Raw genomic sequence first — 18,554 nt, forward strand, 5'->3', positions numbered from 1 at the left:
CATTGGTATCTGCCTTGACTTTTCTTATTTTAATGAGTCAGGGAAGAAAATGCTGATGGTCCTATTAGATTTGTCAAAAGTACAAAATGTCCAAGCATGACTCATTTTCTTTTGAATCAGAATGCAGAAGTTGCATGGTGTGGCACAACGCCTGACCTCCACCAATCAGCAAATGAAAAGAAAAATTATCTGGAAAATTTATAGCATGGAACAAATTCCATTTTCTCTGTCATACACTATCAAGAAAGGGGAAGAATACCAGTAATATCCTGTAATAACCTCTGACCAACAAGGAACTTGAAGGGTATTCAAGTTCCAGTTCCTTGAATACCCTTCAAGTTCCTTGAATACCCGATCAGATCGAGTCGATYAGAATCAAAACTGATCGACTCGATTCTTGATCTGATCTATTCCATTTACATCTGGAGGCTCAACCTTACACACCTGTCTGTTATGAGGAGCTTGTCTGTCTGTCCTCATGTTTATTCTTTTTGTTTTGCTGTTGTTTCTAAAAAACGATTTAAAAAAAGAAGTGGAAAAATTAACCCCATTCACTATTCCAATCAGAGTTTAAATTGTTTTTGTTTTTTTAAACACACCTTTTGATCAACATCCACTTTTACTTTTGGGTGGTTGAGGGAAAGTATTTATTATGTTTGAATTTTGGTTTTTCACTCTAGCTGGAGATAGGCACCAGCTACCCTCCCGACCCCAATGAGGGACGAGGGTGTCAGAAAATGGATGGATGGATGGATGGATTTAGCCTTTTAGTAGAAATAAAACTGAGTTTTTCAGCATATTCTAAAATAGAAATGGTACTTCAGATCAAACTGCAAGGAGACTGAGATATTTAAAAAGAATTACCCTAAAACGTAATGATCTTTATGGTACATGAAACGTTTTTTACTGCAATGCCCCTCATGCTTTGCTCCAGGATCGCTCTCTCTCTGGGTAATATTTGCAGACATAATATGATCCAGTTCATGGACTTCTCCAATAAAGTGATCTGTAATAGTTCTTTTTTCTTTTTTTTTTACTTTGATAATTTATTGTGGGAGTTTAAATATACTGCTCAAAAAAATAAAGGGAACACTTAAACAACACAATATAACTCCAAGTAAATCAAACTTCTGTGAAATTAAACTGTCCACTTAGGAAGCAACACTGATTGACMMSRSGRRSSYYCSYSKKGTCAATCAGTGTTKCTTCCTAAGTGGACAGTTTGATTTCACAGAAGTTTGATTTACTTGGAGTTATATTGTGTTGTTAAAGTTTTCCCTTTATTTTTTTTGAGCAGTGTACTTAAAAAAAGTGCTAAAAGAGCAACTTGACATTTTGTCAGTAAGCTATTTGTGATCAAACTTTAGCAGTGTCCAGTTTTGCTTCCTGTTTTTTTTTAAATCTAGTTCATGAGACATGAAATCTAGTTATGGGAAAAATAGAGAAGCTAAAATGATTTTCTTCTTGCTGACCTTTCAACCATCAGTCAGTGACTACAATAGTTACTATAGTTTGTGTTACAGAAAAAAGTAGTGATGTGTTGCAAAATATTAGAAATCTAGTTGCATTTTTTGTTAATTATAAATTCATACTTTATAATATAAAATAATTTTTTCTTTGAAGTTTTGTAATTTATGACCAAATATGACCAGCACTAGATTTTGTGTTTCTGGTGTTTAAAGACAAGAAACACAAAATCTCCTCAAAGTTCAAGATCGCATGGCAAGTATGACTTTGTGTCCGAACCAAATAACCTCTCCTGGGTCTGAAGAGTAGAGGGACTTTCGGCTTTTTTCAGAAGAAAACGGCTCTTCATTTGTTATCATCTGCTGTCTCATATTTTACCATAACTTGGCAAATATGAATGTTTTGCATGATAAATCATTTTGCATTCAATGTTCCCCATACAAGAAGCCGACAGTCCCTTAATCGTTCTGTTATGAAAGCACACATTCATACTTTGTAAATTTTAATCAACATTTTAACTAATAAAAACAACTCTCTGACTCTTTCCTCCTCTGCTGCTCTTCGCTCTGCTGTGTTTGTAGCTCCGACCCTTATACTGACGAAAATGGTATATTTTAGTGTGACTCRAGGTATTTGTAAATGACTTTTATCTCTGTAACAAACAATTTTACTTGCTATCAAAGTTAGCACAGCCTTGACTTATCAAAAAAACATATTTCATTTTATTGGTGAATTCTTAAACCTATTTGTTTCAAAAAGTTGTACTAGGAAAATGCATGTTTTCGATTTATTGACCAAAAATAAACATTGGAAATTTAACTCATTAGAAAATATCAGAAGAAATAAAATCTTGTCCAGTCATTTGTGTCTTAAACTAAATAAAGCAAACAAGCAAACCTAATTTGCTAAGAAAAGCCACTAAATTATGCCACATTTGCAGACACTAGGTCAGAGGGAAGCACCAAATTTAAAGGCCTATTTAAATCTCAGGAGSCTTTTTGATTGCTTATTAAAAATCTAAACCATAATTTTGACCCTTGACTTACGTTAAAGGAAGAGGAATTAAAGAAAGTCTCATTCTTTGCGAGGTTCTGCTCTATCTTGGCCCAGTTTTCCTCAGTCCTACGAGAAAGCAAAGTTCATTTGTCAAGTGTGAATGCCTCCAAGTTTAGGTAAGTGTTGTTCATATTGAAAAAATGATCAATCAAACTAAAATCAGCTAATCAAACCAGGGCTGAACTGCAGCACAATGGGGCTTTTTCAGTCAGCTTTGTTTTTTAGCTTATTGGTCTGTGCACGATTTATGAATCCCATCTGTGTGGTAATCATGCTCTCATGATTGCTGATTTTTTTTTCAAAGCAATTGTAAATAATAATAATAAAAAAATGTAAGTGTATTATAAAAAACCATTGTGTAAAAATTGTTTCAACCCTTTTTTAAGAAATTGCATGATTTGAGAAGTTCTTTCAGATCAGGGAAAAAGTAAAAATGTATTTTTCTTTTTAGAGTTAGGCTAATTAGAAAAAAACTTACGCCCATAAAAAATGTACTCCTCTAGTTTAGCCAGCAAGTGTCGCTCTTTTACAGCTTGATTCCACATGGTTACTATAGTTTGAAGAAGCCTTTAGTAACCATGTGGTTCATTGTGAATCTCCGCTACACCGTATGGCTGCGAAGGTGAATGTAGCTTATCTGGTACTGATGAATAACATTTTCTGTATTTAAACATTTTACTTGTTTTTTGAAAGCTTTCTTGTAATTTCACTTTTGATAGAAAATAAATTATGAAACTAGACTAAATGTGTTATTTTTGGCAAGTGGCCAGGGGCGCTGCCAGGAATCTTGGGCCCCATGACAAAAAATTAAATTGGGCCCCCCACACAGCTGCTGTTACAATGTCTTGAGTCTAGTTGACCCATCAAAAGCGTCACGATTTCAAAGGCTTGCAACTAACTGCCTTGATTTCTTTGGTTCAATACTGATAACAAGTACAATATTTACTACTCATAAATTTTACATGCAAAAGTAAAATTCAGTATGCATACAGTCCACATCCAGTATGCAAGTAGGTTGCTTAAATTTTTTCTATTAGTTTTAGATTGCTGAAATGTTTCCCCATGAGCAACATTCATAGGCAACATGCAAAATACACATAAAGCAATCCAGATTTCTAAAAATGATTTGTAGTTGCATTTTATTCAGGCTACAATATATAACTTTCATAAAAAATATGTTTTCTACATATTTGTTAAAGCTGTCACCATGTTGTAGCAGTTTATGAGACAGATAATCTGTGAAAACAATCAATCTCCTCCATCTCCTTCCTGAAATACTATTGCTAGCTAAAACAGTGTACTCTTCTGACCAAAACAACCAATCAGAACTAGTAGTGCTGTCAGTCAACTTCATTCATTCACTACTAAATGTGCTAATGGTGGAGAAACAACTTATTGTTACAGGAAAATTGTTTATCTGCCATCAGTGGTAGCTATGCTAACTAAATTAAGCATTCACAACAGGCAATGCTAGCTACAGCACAGCGTAGGGGGAGGGAGAATGAGCAGCACTACATGAGATTGTGATTGACAGCACTAAAACTCTAGTGCCACTGACTGGTTGTTTCTAGCACTGGGAGAAAGCAGAGGAAATATATTTTTCACAGATTATCTCTCATACCATATTGTCACAACATAATGACAGTTTTAACAAATATGTGGAAAAAAAATATTGTTATAAAAGTGACATACTGCAGCTTTAATTTCACTCAGGAGAGAACAGGCCAGGAGGGATGTAGGTTAGAGCTGCTGCTGATTGACTCATCTGTTAAGTGGTAAAAGGTACAAAGGACAAGTTAAATATATGAATATGTTGGTAATTTCTTTCCTTAATTCATTAAATGCTAGTGAAAATGAGGCAAACAGTAGTCTGTAGCTAAACTAATTATGCTAAATGGTTGATAATCTCACAGTCTACTCACTTCTCTTGGAGAAAAGGTGGGTTATAAAATAACACTCTTGCCTTTTTCTCTCTCTATTTTGTGGAAAACCTGATTTTATTGCTTTTCTTAGCAGCATAGTAACTGCCACAGTCGTTCATGTCTTCCACTGTCTGCTGCTAACAGCTGAACCATTTAACACAGATAGGGGGGTTCAGGGCAAATATGGATGTGTGTCTTTTTGATCTGGGAGTGGGAACATAACATTTTTACTGCTAAAAACAGTCTTTGAAAATACAATATGATTCATTTTCTAATTGACAGGGCCCCAATTATTATTATTTTTTTGCATTTCTATAGCCAATAAATAAATTGTGGAGGGTCCGCTGGTGGTCAGGGCCCCTACAATTGCCATCACTCCCCCCCATACCGCGCCCCTGCAAGTGGCTATGCAAAACGTTCAGAAAGACACCTATAGGATCTACCTAAATCTTACTGCATGTTTCTTCTTTTGCGTTGCTAGTGAGAGGAGCGCCCTAAATACCAGCACAGTGTTGGACATAACGGAGAAAACTGTTCGTAACAACTGTAAGACTTAAACTTTCCGCCGATAGTGGATGTTTCATTAGGAGAATAGAGCCTGTAGATAACCGATTATTTCTTGAACACATGTTCTGTTTTGCCTCAGTTGTACCCTGAAAATGGTGGGAGAACAAATTCCCCTTCCATGGCATGTAGAACTCAGGACCATCTCTGAATATGTGACGTGGCAGGAAGACCAAACAGCAGCATTAGTCTAATTCCAGGGGAATCAGGTTTAATTAGTTATACTGTTGTTCCTCATGGCCATCATTTCATTTATCTGTGAAAAATGATAAATGAAATAGTCATTTCATTTATCCAGTCATTTTGTTCAGACTGGTAGAACAAAAAAAAATCCAATAGTTCTTTGAGGGAAAAAATGCAATAACCCTAATCAATCATTTTATTTCTGATATAAATGAGAGGACTGGTGATTAGAAAAAAAGTAAGAAAAAATTTTTACTTATTCCCTTATAACAAGTTGTTTTTAAATTATGAAACAATTATCATCAAAAACACTAAATCAGACATCTGAAACAGGAAATGCATGAAACAGGACAAAAGGTGCATTCAGCTGCTGGTTTGGTCCAGGAGTTCAGTCTGTCGGTCAGACTTGCTTTCACACAGAGCTTTGAAGGTGTCAAAGCGCTGAGCAAAATTCAACCTCAAAATGTGGCCTTCTAGTTTTCTGGATGGGGAGGAGAGATAGTTGCAGCCTGACCCACTGAGGAGGATATGTTAGGACTCTCACCATAGCAAAGTGAGAGCTGCTACAACTTCTGGGCCCGGAGATCCTCCTTCTCTGGAACGATTGACTGCGGCCTCGGAAAGCAGCAGACCTTGAAGAAGTCATCAGACTACTCAATACATCGCCAAGCATCTCAGTCGTCTTCTCCATGCTGTTCTGTATTGCAGTCAATTCCTTTCTGTGTTGGGGCTGACTCACGTTCTGCTTGTGGGAATAATGCCACCATAACTTCTGCCTCAGTTCTCCCTTCTTCCTGCGTAGCTCATTACTGAAACRGCTTGTTTTACGGGGCGCTCTGCTGCAGATTTACTTTGTTTGTACTTCATTTCTTTGTGATATTCATCAATCCTCTCTTGGACCTCTGTAGCTGTCCAGCTGTCTGCCGATTTGCTCTTGAACACAAGAGATAGTGAAGGTTTGTTGCAGTGTCTCACAAACACCGGGGCCACCTCTTTACTGATGTCACCTATACTTTTTCTTTGGCGCTGGAGACACTCCTCAGCTATGCCGGCTGCTTTATTCAGTAATCAATGGGACCCTCATTAGCTCTGGGAAGTGTACTATAGAGGTCAGCGAGAGGCATGCATGAGTATGTGATGTCACTGAAGTGTTGTTAGAGAATAGCATAAATTGCCTGAAGCAATTTATGCTATTCTCTAACAACACTTCAGGCAATTTATGCTATTCAATTTATGCTCAACACTGAGCGAAGAGTCACTGCGTATATTCTTACTACGTCTCTTTCCCATAATCTCACCAGGCTGATCTGTGATGCCAACATTGTTCTTTTTCAAATACACTGACATCAGCTCGACCCGCTCCAGAACAGAGCATTTGTCAGTTACTTCACCACCAAAAGTAGTAGTTGAGTTGTGTGAGGTCTATTGTAGTGCCACAAATTTTGTGCACATTTGCATTCTCTGCACACGTCTGACTGTAACCTTTCTGTGACTGAATTTTCTATCTTTCTGTAGGGGAAGAGGTAGGAGGAGTTTGAACATTGTGATGAACAAACAAATCAGCCCCACCCTCACGAGTGTTACTAGGGATTTCCCTGGTGTAACCTGGAGAAACCAAATAACTTACGTGAGGTGGTGATGTTGTGGATAACATTGTTACGCTACCAAAACTCAAAATTGCACTCTAGAACGTGTCATGCCTACTTAAATGTGTCACACATCGATTTAGTAAAAGAACAAATATACTCACAAAATGCAAAACAAAATGCAATAAATCCACACACACAAAATATATGTGTGTGTGTGTGTGTGTGTGTGTGTGTGTGTGTGTGTGTGTGTGTGTGTGTGTGTGTGTGTGTGTGTGTGAGCAGCTGATTGTTGCGTGTATTGGTTTGCCTCCCTCTGAAGAGGTGCTTGATGCCATTCTCTTCTACTTTTGGATCAGAGACGCTTGGCCTAATTGGACGTCGTCATTCTGTGTTTGAGAGTGTCACGAACAGTGATTGGCCGTTCCGGATGTTGGCGATGCACTGGCGGATGGTTGAGTGTGGAGATTTGCCGTGCAGACTTAAGAAAAGAGTGGTGAAAATCCGTCAGTGTGCCAGAGCTGAGCTCAGTAGCAAACACAGCCAATAGGTCACCGAAGCGCGCTGGGTCGTCTTTTAGGCAGGTTGAATATCCACGTTTGTAATTCTCTCTGCTGACATATTTGGACACAGATGTATTTTTCTGAGTGTAGGTAGAACACACTTTTTTTTTTCAGAGGCATTGATGGAAGAACAGCGGGACCTAAACAGCGCGGACAGCAGCGAGGGAGAGAGCGTTTCCCCGTCGCTGGCCATCCTGCCTCTGCAGGCCGGCCCACAGACCAACAGAACAACAAACTTCTTCATCGACAACATTTTGCGGCCGGATTTCGGATGCAAGAAGGAATTCGGTCTGAGTCCGAGAGAGAAGGCACAAAGCTCTGGTCCGGAGCGGCTTCACCCGGTCCTTGGCAGACCGTTCTCCAGGACACCGTGCCTGGACTCCAGCTGCAGCAGCGACAGCACTTCATCCTCCACCGTTTCTGCGGCCAGTGCCACAAAGAGCAGCAGCAGCAGCAGCAGCAGCGAGAGAGTCACGGCCACCGCGGGCTCTGATGAGAACAGCGAAGAGTTAAAGTACGTGGAGAAGGACGAGGAACATTCCGCCTCCTCGCTGGTGGTGATGACCGGGACCGGGACCCCCACACCGGAGAGCCAGGCCCTGCTCTGGCCCGCCTGGGTCTACTGTACCCGGTACTCGGACAGGCCTTCTTCTGGTAAGACGACAGATTCACGTACAGATTCAACCCGAACGGGGACATTGATGTGAAATATGTTCGAACAGGATATCGATTTAGTTTTTTTTAGATATTTAATTTTGATTCAAACCAAACCATATACATTTACACAAACTTCCCAGTAAATATATTAGATTGTTTTATACATTTTCACTGAAAGATACAACTTTACAATAACACTGCTTCACACAGTCGCATTTGTTTTTTTTACCTTTTTGTCCATAAAACAAAAATATGTTTTGTATTATCTTCCAAAATAAAAATATTTTTGCTTATTTATATTCTAAAATTACTCCTCAATTAGAATTTGAAAGAGGTTAAAATAAAATAAAATAAAATAAATTAAGAAGAAAAACAAGCTCCAAAGCAACACTATAATTACAGTAAATGTTCTTTAAAACGCCATTTAATTTGATTCAGCTTTTCATCAAACCTGAATCTTCTGTTTTGTTTTTTGTCCTAGTGTAATATTGTGCGTGTGTATAGACTGTGTTTTAAAAGATCCGTTTTTCAGATGAATATGTGTAATGTAATCTTATTTAAATTTTATTTTATTAAGTTTATTTGACGGGAACAGACAAACTGAATAAAACAGCGTTCAACAGCTCTCCCGATTTATAAAACATGTAATGTATTAATGATTGCGTTTGTGTTAAATGTATTAACTGAACTTCACCTAATTTGACCCTTAAATCGTAAACTACTACTACTACTACTACTACTACTACTACTACTACTACTACTACTACTACTACTAATAATAATAATAATAATAATAATAATAATAATGACATGCTTTGCTATACATTAACGTGTAGGGCTTAGACTTTTCTCAGTGTGGTTCGTCAGACAGGTGGCTGATGCTGTTTCTGGCTCACTGCCTGCTTTTCTTGCATAACACTGTTGCTAATATTGGATCAGAATGTAGAGAGTGACAACGAGTAGTAACTACTAAAATAAAGCAAAAAAGAAATAAAAAGCTGAAAACTAAAGTTGGAAAACGGTTAGGAATTACTCAGTGGACATATTTTTTCCCCTCCGTTTTGCAACCATAAAAATCTAAATGATTTTCTTTTTCTGCCGCTGGTCTTAGGACACACCTTTGAGATCAATCACTAAATTCAATAATAATAATAATAATAATAATAATAATAATAATAATAATAATAATAATAATAATAATAATATATCTAATATTAATTATAGAATAAGCGGCATTTATTTAAGCCTGTTTTATTTCCTTTAAAGAGACGAATGAGTTTGTTTTCTTTCAACATCTTTGGACCTTTGGACTCGAGCCGTCTGGGGACAGAACCATGCCGTGGCTTCGTGTTTAGTCGAAGGCCTCTCTAGTTTTAGGTCAGATCCGCTTCGGGGGTTTTATAATGCCGGTTCCGCTCAGTTCAGTTCTGAAGGGGCGAAGCGGTGTGTCCAGTGCTGAAATGGAAAAAACTTAACTGAACGCAGAAGGTGCGAAAAGGTATTTTTCTCTGATTCCTATGTGATTTGCATTGCGCTGTATATTCATATTTTCGCTCTGCTGCCACTTGCTCTTACTGCAGGCCCAAGGACGCGGAAATTGAAAAAGTGTAAAAGCTGCAAAGACGACAAGCGGCCGCGCACGGCCTTCACGGCGGAGCAGCTCCAGAGGCTGAAGACCGAGTTCCAGGTGAACCGGTACATCACGGAGCAGCGGCGGCAGGCTTTGGCCCGGGAGCTCAACCTCAACGAGTCTCAGATCAAAATCTGGTTTCAGAATAAAAGGGCCAAGATAAAAAAGGCCAGTGGCTTCAAGAACGGGTTGGCGTTGCAGCTGATGGCACAGGGACTCTACAACCATTCAACCACAACCGTACAGCAGGACAAAGAGGACAGCGACTGAGGTGGCTGAGCTGGACCCGGGACAGCGCATCACGGATCGGTGGGAGGGTTCAGTGTTTGGCTGCAGWGTTCAAACCAAGCTGTTCGTCCTCTTCACCGACTCTTCACAACTGTCGCCGATTAAAAAAAGAGGAAACAAAAGACTACCAAAGATTTTCCACGGAGAGCTGAACGACAGTTTTAATCAACTTCAGGTTCTGCTGAAACCGGGACAACAGGTTCGGCTGCAATAATAATAATAATAATACTAATACTACTACTGCTTCTCAACAACAGATGATGTTCGGCAAATTCAGACTGACATTAATTATAAGATCCAGATGTGCCATGACTTTAGCGATCAGCGAGCCAAGTGCTGCTGTTAAGTTTGTCTGCTGCGATTCCCCACATAGAACTGAACGAAAAAAAACAACCTGTTCAGTTCTGATTAGCCCAACAAACGATGGACTGCTGAGTAAATAACCTAAAAAGAACCTAATTCGTCCTGGGAAATGTGTTGGCCTATATTATGCTAAGAGACATTTCTTTTTCTTTCTTTTTTTGTTTTTTTTTTTGTAGGGCAGCAAGAGTCCCGATAAATACGGTAAAATGCTCCGTAAATGTTCTTCGTAAGCACAAAACATTACGAATTAAATAAAATAAAAATATAGAAAATGTCATGTTTATACGGTTTGTAATTAAATATTTTAAATATTTTGTTTATAAACGTTACGCTCCAAGATAAGCGACGGTTATTTATATAAACTATTTTGTGTATCAGGACCGCTGCAGATAGAGCAGCAGGAGGCAGGTTACAAGCTCAGGCTTCACCTGACAAAATAAACTCTTTTATACCCCATCAAATATTCACACACCGACCCCATTTACCCCAGCGGATGAAACGGGATAGTCAATCAAATTGCTGCTGTCCCTTCAGCGCGGGGTCTCGGATCATCGGTCCTGCTGAGTGGAACTGCGGGATTCTTGGTAAAGGAGATGAACTCACACCGTGGAACTCGCCTCTATCAGAGATGTTGAAGCTTTGCAGAGCATGAAATTGTCTCCCTGCTTCTACATTCAGCCATTTCATCAACAGTCATCCAAATTCAAGCCTGGAACACAAATGTGCTGCCCGATCTGTAGCTTTTCTGCCCGGAAAAGAAAAGAAACGCTCTGCAGTGTTCATTTCGCACCTAACTTAATGTCATCGAATCGATTGTTCTATCTTATCTATCTCCGTTATTCTTGTTGTTACGTAATTTTTGTTGGCTACACGCAGCTGCAAAAGACCATTGATATATAATGAATTAATTAACTAATTAAATAATTAGTGCTTGAAAATATTTCATTTGAAATTGAAAAGATTTTATTTGGAACATCTAAAAAATACTTGTTTTAATGCAATCAAGTATTGATTTGAACATAGAGCAACTTTTCCAAAGTAGACCCCGTGACAAAAAAAAAAAAAAAACTTTTTTATTTTTCCTCATCCTAAACCAAAGAAAAGGGTTTAATGTGTAGCTGATCCAATGGACAGAGGGAAAACGAGATCTGGGTTTTTTTCTTTTTACGTTACAGAAACTCAGCGGCTGGTGATCAACATTGATGTAAACAATAAAATGACGTTTACATTCAGGATATTTGTTACAAAACTTTTCAAACTTCTTAGACTCGTGAAATGTAAATATATAACAGGAAGTTAAATGTCAGCGCACGTTTAGCTTATATGGTTGAATAAATAAATATGGTTGAGCTGTAGAAGCGGTATAGTTAAAACCTATTTACTTATCATTCGCACGTTGAAGTATAAACTCCGACGAGATTTTTTTTTTTTTTTTTTTTTTTTTTACAGACATTCAGATTTTCCATTTCCACCACTGACTCATCCATCCATTTTCTAAACCTGCTTAATCAAGGATGAATCTTTGCTGCGGGGAGGAGGGCTGGCTGGTGGCGTCCATCACATGGCCTGTAGAGGCGTTACATTGTGACCGCAATGCGGTTCCATATCAAACCTTACTGACAGGTTTCATGGAAAGATAAAAAGAAGTCTAATTGAAAAAGGTTAATAGTGTCCCCACAGCCAGAGCAGAATGCCAGCTATCAGGAGCAAACCAAGCCAAATTAGGATAATAGGCTGGGCTGCAAAAAATAAAAAATAAAATAAAGAACTGAATATTTTAAATGGTCGTTTGATCTATTCAGCCCTCCTCAAGGCCGATTCAATTACATGTACCATTATCTTGCAACTGTAATTTTTTTGTGTTGTATGTGTTGCTGCCTCTTGGCCAGGGCTTCTTTGAAAAATAGGTTTTAAATCTCAATGGGCTTTTTATACTGATAAAATAAAGGCTAAAAAATAATGATAAAAGCAGGGATGTCTAAAGTGCGACCTGGGGGCCCTTTGTGGTCCATGTCTTCAGATCAAGAATGATAAATTTGTTTCACCAGCACAGATTTTTGATTCAGATGGAGACATTTTATTTACATTTTTGTTTTATTTTTGAACTTTTTTCAAAATTACAATCATTTCCAGTTCAAAATCACAACATAAGATAAAATTAAGTCCTCCAATCTCATGGGTATTTAGAATAAAACTGTAGTAAGATGATGAATGGATGGGATATTAAAAAAGTTTAATAATTTATACAAAGTCCAGTTTTGCTTAATGTGCTTGAAAATATGTAATTCACTTTACTTTGACTTTCTTTTTCATGTGATGAAATAAGAAAGTACTTTAAACAAAGAACAGTCTTGCTTGATAAAAATAAATAAATTATGCAAATAGTTGCATTAACTTTTTGAAGTAGATGGGGCAGAGTTTTCATATCGGTGTTGCTCTGTAAATAAGATGAAGTCAAACACAAAAATGACTCAAATCCTCAAACACCTATGAAGCATGGCCTGTTGTCCTCATGAGAGTAGTATACTTTGCAAATAAAAAACTGAAAATCACTCTTTTCTCAGAAATTGAAGTACAAAAACCATTAAAATTACTTAAATGTCATAAGCATGACAGACAGAGAGAGAGAGAGACGGCATTAGCATCCATCTTACCAACACAGGCATCTTTTGCCTGGTTGCCGTGTCATTTATTAAAGTCCCACCAGCTATAATGTTTAGGAACCATCAATAAAAATAGTATAAAACAGAAATAGATGTACTATAATGTAAAATATAAAGCAAAAAAACTCCAAAGCTCCGTCCATGCAGCCATTTCATCAAGAACGAGGCAACGTCCAGAACACTGCAGCTCTGATTTGCTAGTTTTTTGGCGTTTACATTTGCATATATGAAACTGCACCATGTTCATCTTCAGGACTACCTCGCTCTGGCATATGATTGTTTTTGGTTTGCTGAACAACAGTGTGCAAACTATCACTGCTTTCCATTATTTCTGTCAAGTTTGAGCAGAGAAACAAACAAACAAACAAACAAACAAACAAACAAACAAACAAACAAAAACAGACGTCAGGAACTGTTTCAATCAAGTAATTTCACGTTTAAAAAAAATCCTTTTGGTGCTTGACTAATTATACACAGCTTTGCTAAATTGCACTCACTAAAATTTAACAAGTTAATAAAATAAAAATTAAAATTTTTGAATTTGCATATAATTATAATGCAAGGAGAACTTACTTTATAATAAAGTTATATTAGTATGTCATTACAACTTATTCAAAATTACCAAGTTAGTCAAGTTGTGTAAACTTAAGCTGAATATACCATACTAACATTTTTGAGTTGTGTTAAATTGATTTTCATGAGGCAACAAGTTTGCAAACATTTTTAAAGTAAAGTTCACTTATTCGTTTTGCAGTGTAGTTATTTATTCAATTAATTCAATCCAAGATTTTCCTACGTTATATTGTTAGCTGGACTAACTTGATGTGGCTAAGTTAAGTACAAGGTAGTATGAATGAGATTATGGATTATGAGATCCATAATCTCATTTATGGAATATGACTGTAGTTTGATTCCACAGATGTTAATATTAAGACTATGGTGACATTTTCCAATAACAGCTTAATTTTAATAAACTGCAGGATTTTAATAGCAGCTTATTTCACTGTTTGAGTCAGATTGCATTATTTGACAAAATTAATGAGCAGCATTAAAATGAACTGAAAATGATTAACGATGCTATGAAAAAAATGAATAAGTTAGACTTTGATGACATTTGATTAAAAAAACTGGATCTTAAAGCTATTCCACTTTAATATCCCAGTGAATAATTTGACATCAATGTCTCAGAAAATGAAAACCAGTAAAACTTTGTGTAGACGCTCGTGAAGAAGTGGGTATTGATGGAAACCTTGACACAAGAGCAACATTTGAATTAGCATCTTTATGTGCCCGAATCATTTGAAGTATGTTTTGTGACACTTGGACCACTATGAGAAGAAACTTTTTCAGTTTATGCTTCAGACATGGGAGAGCTAACCAGTAAGAAGTGAACTGATATAATTACCTTTGACTTCAACAGCATTATATGATTGGAATGACATTGAACTGTAGCTGTGCACTGATAGCACTGAGGTGAAGAAACTAGTATTTACATAAAGTATGTCCAATTGATAACGTATTTGAAATGTATTTCAGAAAGATGCAGTCTATTTAAATATATAAATATGCATAAATAGATGATTATTTTTCACCTGGCCAGCACTGCCTCCAGGTTTTCACCCCAACATATTTAAGGGAAGCTGGGACACCAGTACACATCAAAGTTCACTACTCAGACTGTATGCGAGAGAAGAAACTGTCTCTGTGGCAGCTAGTTTACTACAAAATGTGCTCTGTGGTGGAAAACTGAAGGTAAAAATCTACACAGTTCATGTCCAGGAGGTTGTAAAGATGCCAGCTGCCCTTTCCTGATCCCACCTGTACAAGTCCTGGGTAGAGGGAAGCTTAGCTTCAATCAACCCTCTCTTTGGAGTGCTGACTCCTGACATGTCTCTTGCCTGTCAGCTACAAAAAAAAAGTCTTTCCCTTGGAAATTTCTATCATCTTACCAACCAGAAGCCAACTCATTTTAGGTAATTGTCATAGGCTGAAGTTCTAAACCTGAGAGGGTAATAACTCGCCAATTTGAGGATTATTTAATTTTGTATATCTGCAGTCTTCCCAAGTGACCCTTTAAGTAGTGCTTTCCAGGTTAAATTATGGATAATATTGCAGCACTGTTCATCATTTTACAGTTCACATTTACTTAACTGATTTCATGAAATAATTGCATGGTAGCAAAAATGCTATCATGTTCCAGTCCTGCTTGCTTCCAGCCATGATTGACACCTGCATCTGCATGGCCTTGCAGGGCAGCCAGCCGTTCTCTTGTGTAGTTGCTCTGCATGGCCGGTCACGGAGGTCCGCCTCCCACTGGATGCTGGGGCCCAACAGGGAATCAGTCTGCGACTGTGGAAATATTTAGGAAGTGGAGTCTGGCATTTGTCTTCTGCCAGCAGGGAAGGTGGAAAGACAAAGGAGGAAGAGTATGAACGCAAGCCACAGTTCTCTGAGCTTTTCAGAGGGAATGATCTGTCTAGACAATGTTTCACAACAGAGACTCAGCTTATTTTATATGTCTTTGAAAAAATGTCGCCACCTGTCCCCATTCTTTGAAGGGTGGGAAAGGAAGTGCTTTGAGAACTTTGGGAGGAGTTTGAGTTGTCATATTCAGTGATCCAAATCAAAACAAGAGCTTGACCTTGGTGATGCTTCATGGCAGAGCTTCAGTGACAATAGCAGATCTTATGATATGCACCACTGTTAAAGGCATTTCACTGAAGCAATGCAACTTACAAACATTTAATTTTATTGAAAAAAAACTTAAGCAGACGTAATAGGTTTACTTTAAAAAATGTTGGAAGCAATAATTCCTGGCCAACTCAAAAGTTTGTTGACAGACGGATAAGACGTGGCATGTGTCCCACAACACATTCCCAGCTTCACCATAAGAGCTGGGAAAACTTATACAGAAAAACAGAAAAACACTATGTACACTAAAAGACCGTGCTCTTACAACCATTATTTTTGCAACTTAAAATATCAGCTATAATTAAAAAACATAACTCTAGTTTTAATATACTATAAAACAAATGCACAGTTTTAGCTGCTCAATATGGAAAACACTCATATTTACAAAATAAACATGACTTGTGCCTATGCGTCTATCAAGAGGGTTGCTACAGTTGTACACTGTGAGCACAATTATTACACAAGTTGTAGTTTTGAGGATTAATTTTATTGTTGATCAACTACGTCGCTCTCGGTCAATCCAAAATGTTAATAACCTCTCAAATCTGAATATTTCAGAAAGTGAAAATGAGATTTGGGTTTTCTTCGGACAATATGTACGTCTGCACAATTATTGGGCAACTATTAGTGTGCAAGATTATTATGCAACTGAAATAAAACAGAAAATTTTCCCATCTCACTTATTGTCACCTGTTAATGTCAGAGTAATAAGCATTTAAAAAATAAATCAGTGACCAACATGGCCACCCTTCTTTTCTTTTCCATGGGGTTTAGATCTAAAGATCACCGTACTTAAAATTTAATCTGTTGAAATAACAAAAGAGAATGTGAAATTTAAAAAATGTCATTGTGTCATGTCAATGTCATTGGAAATGACCAATAACCTCAGGTAAAGTTGATCAGAGTTTAATAATGATTGCTGACTTATAGTGTCTGAGAGTTTAGAGGAAAGGTTAGGAAAAAATCCACCAGCTAGGAGAGGGTGCTGAACAGGAAGCGGATGGACGACCCAAAGAAGAACTCAGACCGCTGGCTAGAAGATGGAGGGTGGCCCACATCATGAGATAATGTCTCCCAGGCAGAGAGGTGGATCTGAGATCATTTAGTCAAGCAGGCAGCCAACGAAACAAGCATGGCGACTGGATGGAAACCCCTAAAGAAAGCAAATGTAGAAGAGGAACTCCAGGCAGGTTTGAGCCAAGATGGAGATGGACAGAGAACTCTGAAGAAGAGTCGGGACCACAGATAGCCGAAGACTGTCCTGCGAATGGGAATGAACTCCTCAGCGTTGCAACCTGTGGTACCAAACTGGACTTCTCTCATCATCTGGGTTCAGACCCAGATGCAAAAGGCAAGCAAGAGGAATTTGAGCTTTCTTCAATTACATCTTGACGGGCCAAAAAGGTCTTGAAACAAGTTGCAGGGGCAGCATGACAAAAGCTGAGGACCACTCCGTGCATCAGGAAATCACCTCCAGACCCAAAACCTGAAGGTTCTAAATCGGGACTCTTCCTGCCAGTCTGTGTAACCTCAGCATCTGTGTGGAGGTGAAAACTCATCAGACCTGCAGGAACGCCTGATGAGTTTGCCTCAGAGTTTACCTCAGTCTACCTCGGATCTGGACAGGGTAACACCCGACAGACTTGGGGAACTCAAATTACCCATTAGATGGAGAGCTGGTTGCGTATTTTCTGAAGATACTCAGGTGCACTTTCCTTAGGATGGGAGCATTCTGTTTATAATTACTCTACATTCTTTTATGCTGCAACTTTCTAATTATTGTACATTACGTTACCCTTAATTTGTTTTTTACGTTTTATCTCTGTGTGAATCTACGTGCTTCGATTGTCATTTTGCTGCTGTTGCACCAGATTTTTCTTTGTTGTGAGACAATAAAACAAATTTCTATTATATGATATTCTTCTAAAATGGCTAAATATCAGTTTACAAATTAAACAGTTATGAACTCTTTACTATACAGGACATCAAAATGAAAAATAAACCTGAAGATAACAAGAGTGGCATTTCATCCATGGCTGTATGTCTGTATAGGTGTGAGGATGTGGATTTTTGTGTGTTTTTCTGTTAATGTAGTCACTGTGTTGTCCCGTTTTCCCCCTGGTTGATCCCAGGAGTCTCCTGTTCCTCTGATTATTCCCTTGTGTATTTAACCCCACCTGTGCCACCTGCCCCCCACCGGATGCTTGTCATGGTCATAGTCTTGTGCTGCCTGTGTCTCTGAACGCCACTCACCGGTGTTCCCTGGATCATTGTGGTCTTCTAATGCACCCATCTGGAGCATTTACAGATTTGACCCAGATCTGTATATATAGACGGAGAGATATCAGTCACAGATTGTCAAAGTTTGGGGCAATGGCCCCCCCAGTTCCAGCGCCACTGCTCCCAGTGAGTTCCCAGAGCCTTCTTCCGGCTCTCCAGAAGTTGGAAAATGTGCATAAAAATTATTATAGGACCAAAACTAAAACTTGCCTAATAATTGTGCACACATTGCATAAATCCTGTTACACATTGTTTTGTCTTTTGTTGTCATTAAGCTGCTATTTGTTAATACATAAAGCAGAAGTTGTCACATCAAAATAAAAGCATGAAACCTAAAACCGGAAGTTAATCATAAATGAAACAAAGTAAAGATGAGAAAAAAGATCTGAGGACATCAAGTAGGCTAAAAAACCTTTTTCTTTGATCCAGCAGTGCTGGGAGGTTTTGTAATGACACTGGGGTAAAAGATGACCATGTATGACCAATAAGAGGAGGGGGACTGGACAATGGGCAACAGAGAACTATAGAGGCCATGATGGTGGCAACTTTGTCTGTGAAATAATTTAAATAGAGATTACAGTCTGTGAATTTTATTCCTTTTAATTTGATGTTATTTTAAGGGTCTGATTTCAAGAGCTTAT

The 18,554-nt window shown here is 38.1% G+C and overlaps 1 protein-coding gene across 2 annotated transcripts; it reads left to right on the top strand.

Annotated features, from left to right (window-relative positions):
- The first annotated feature begins 7,121 nt into the window (after window positions 1-7,121).
- On the top strand, window positions 7,122-10,587 carry LOC103482469 (homeobox protein engrailed-1-B-like). Of its 2 annotated transcripts, none has more exons than XM_017310263.1 (2): window positions 7,122-7,995; window positions 9,576-10,587. In XM_017310263.1, exons 1-2 carry the CDS (start codon window positions 7,464-7,466, stop codon window positions 9,896-9,898), a joined length of 855 nt encoding a protein of 284 aa, XP_017165752.1. In that variant the 5' UTR covers window positions 7,122-7,463; the 3' UTR covers window positions 9,899-10,587. The 2 variants fall into 2 exon arrangements, with proteins under 2 accessions (XP_017165752.1, XP_008436882.1); XM_008438660.2 differs by having other exon boundaries at window positions 9,579-10,587.
- Window positions 10,588-18,554: the final 7,967 nt, after the last annotated feature.

The sequence above is a fragment of the Poecilia reticulata genome, linkage group LG2, assembly GCF_000633615.1.
Source record: "Poecilia reticulata strain Guanapo linkage group LG2, Guppy_female_1.0+MT, whole genome shotgun sequence".
NCBI lineage: Eukaryota > Metazoa > Chordata > Actinopteri > Cyprinodontiformes > Poeciliidae > Poecilia > Poecilia reticulata.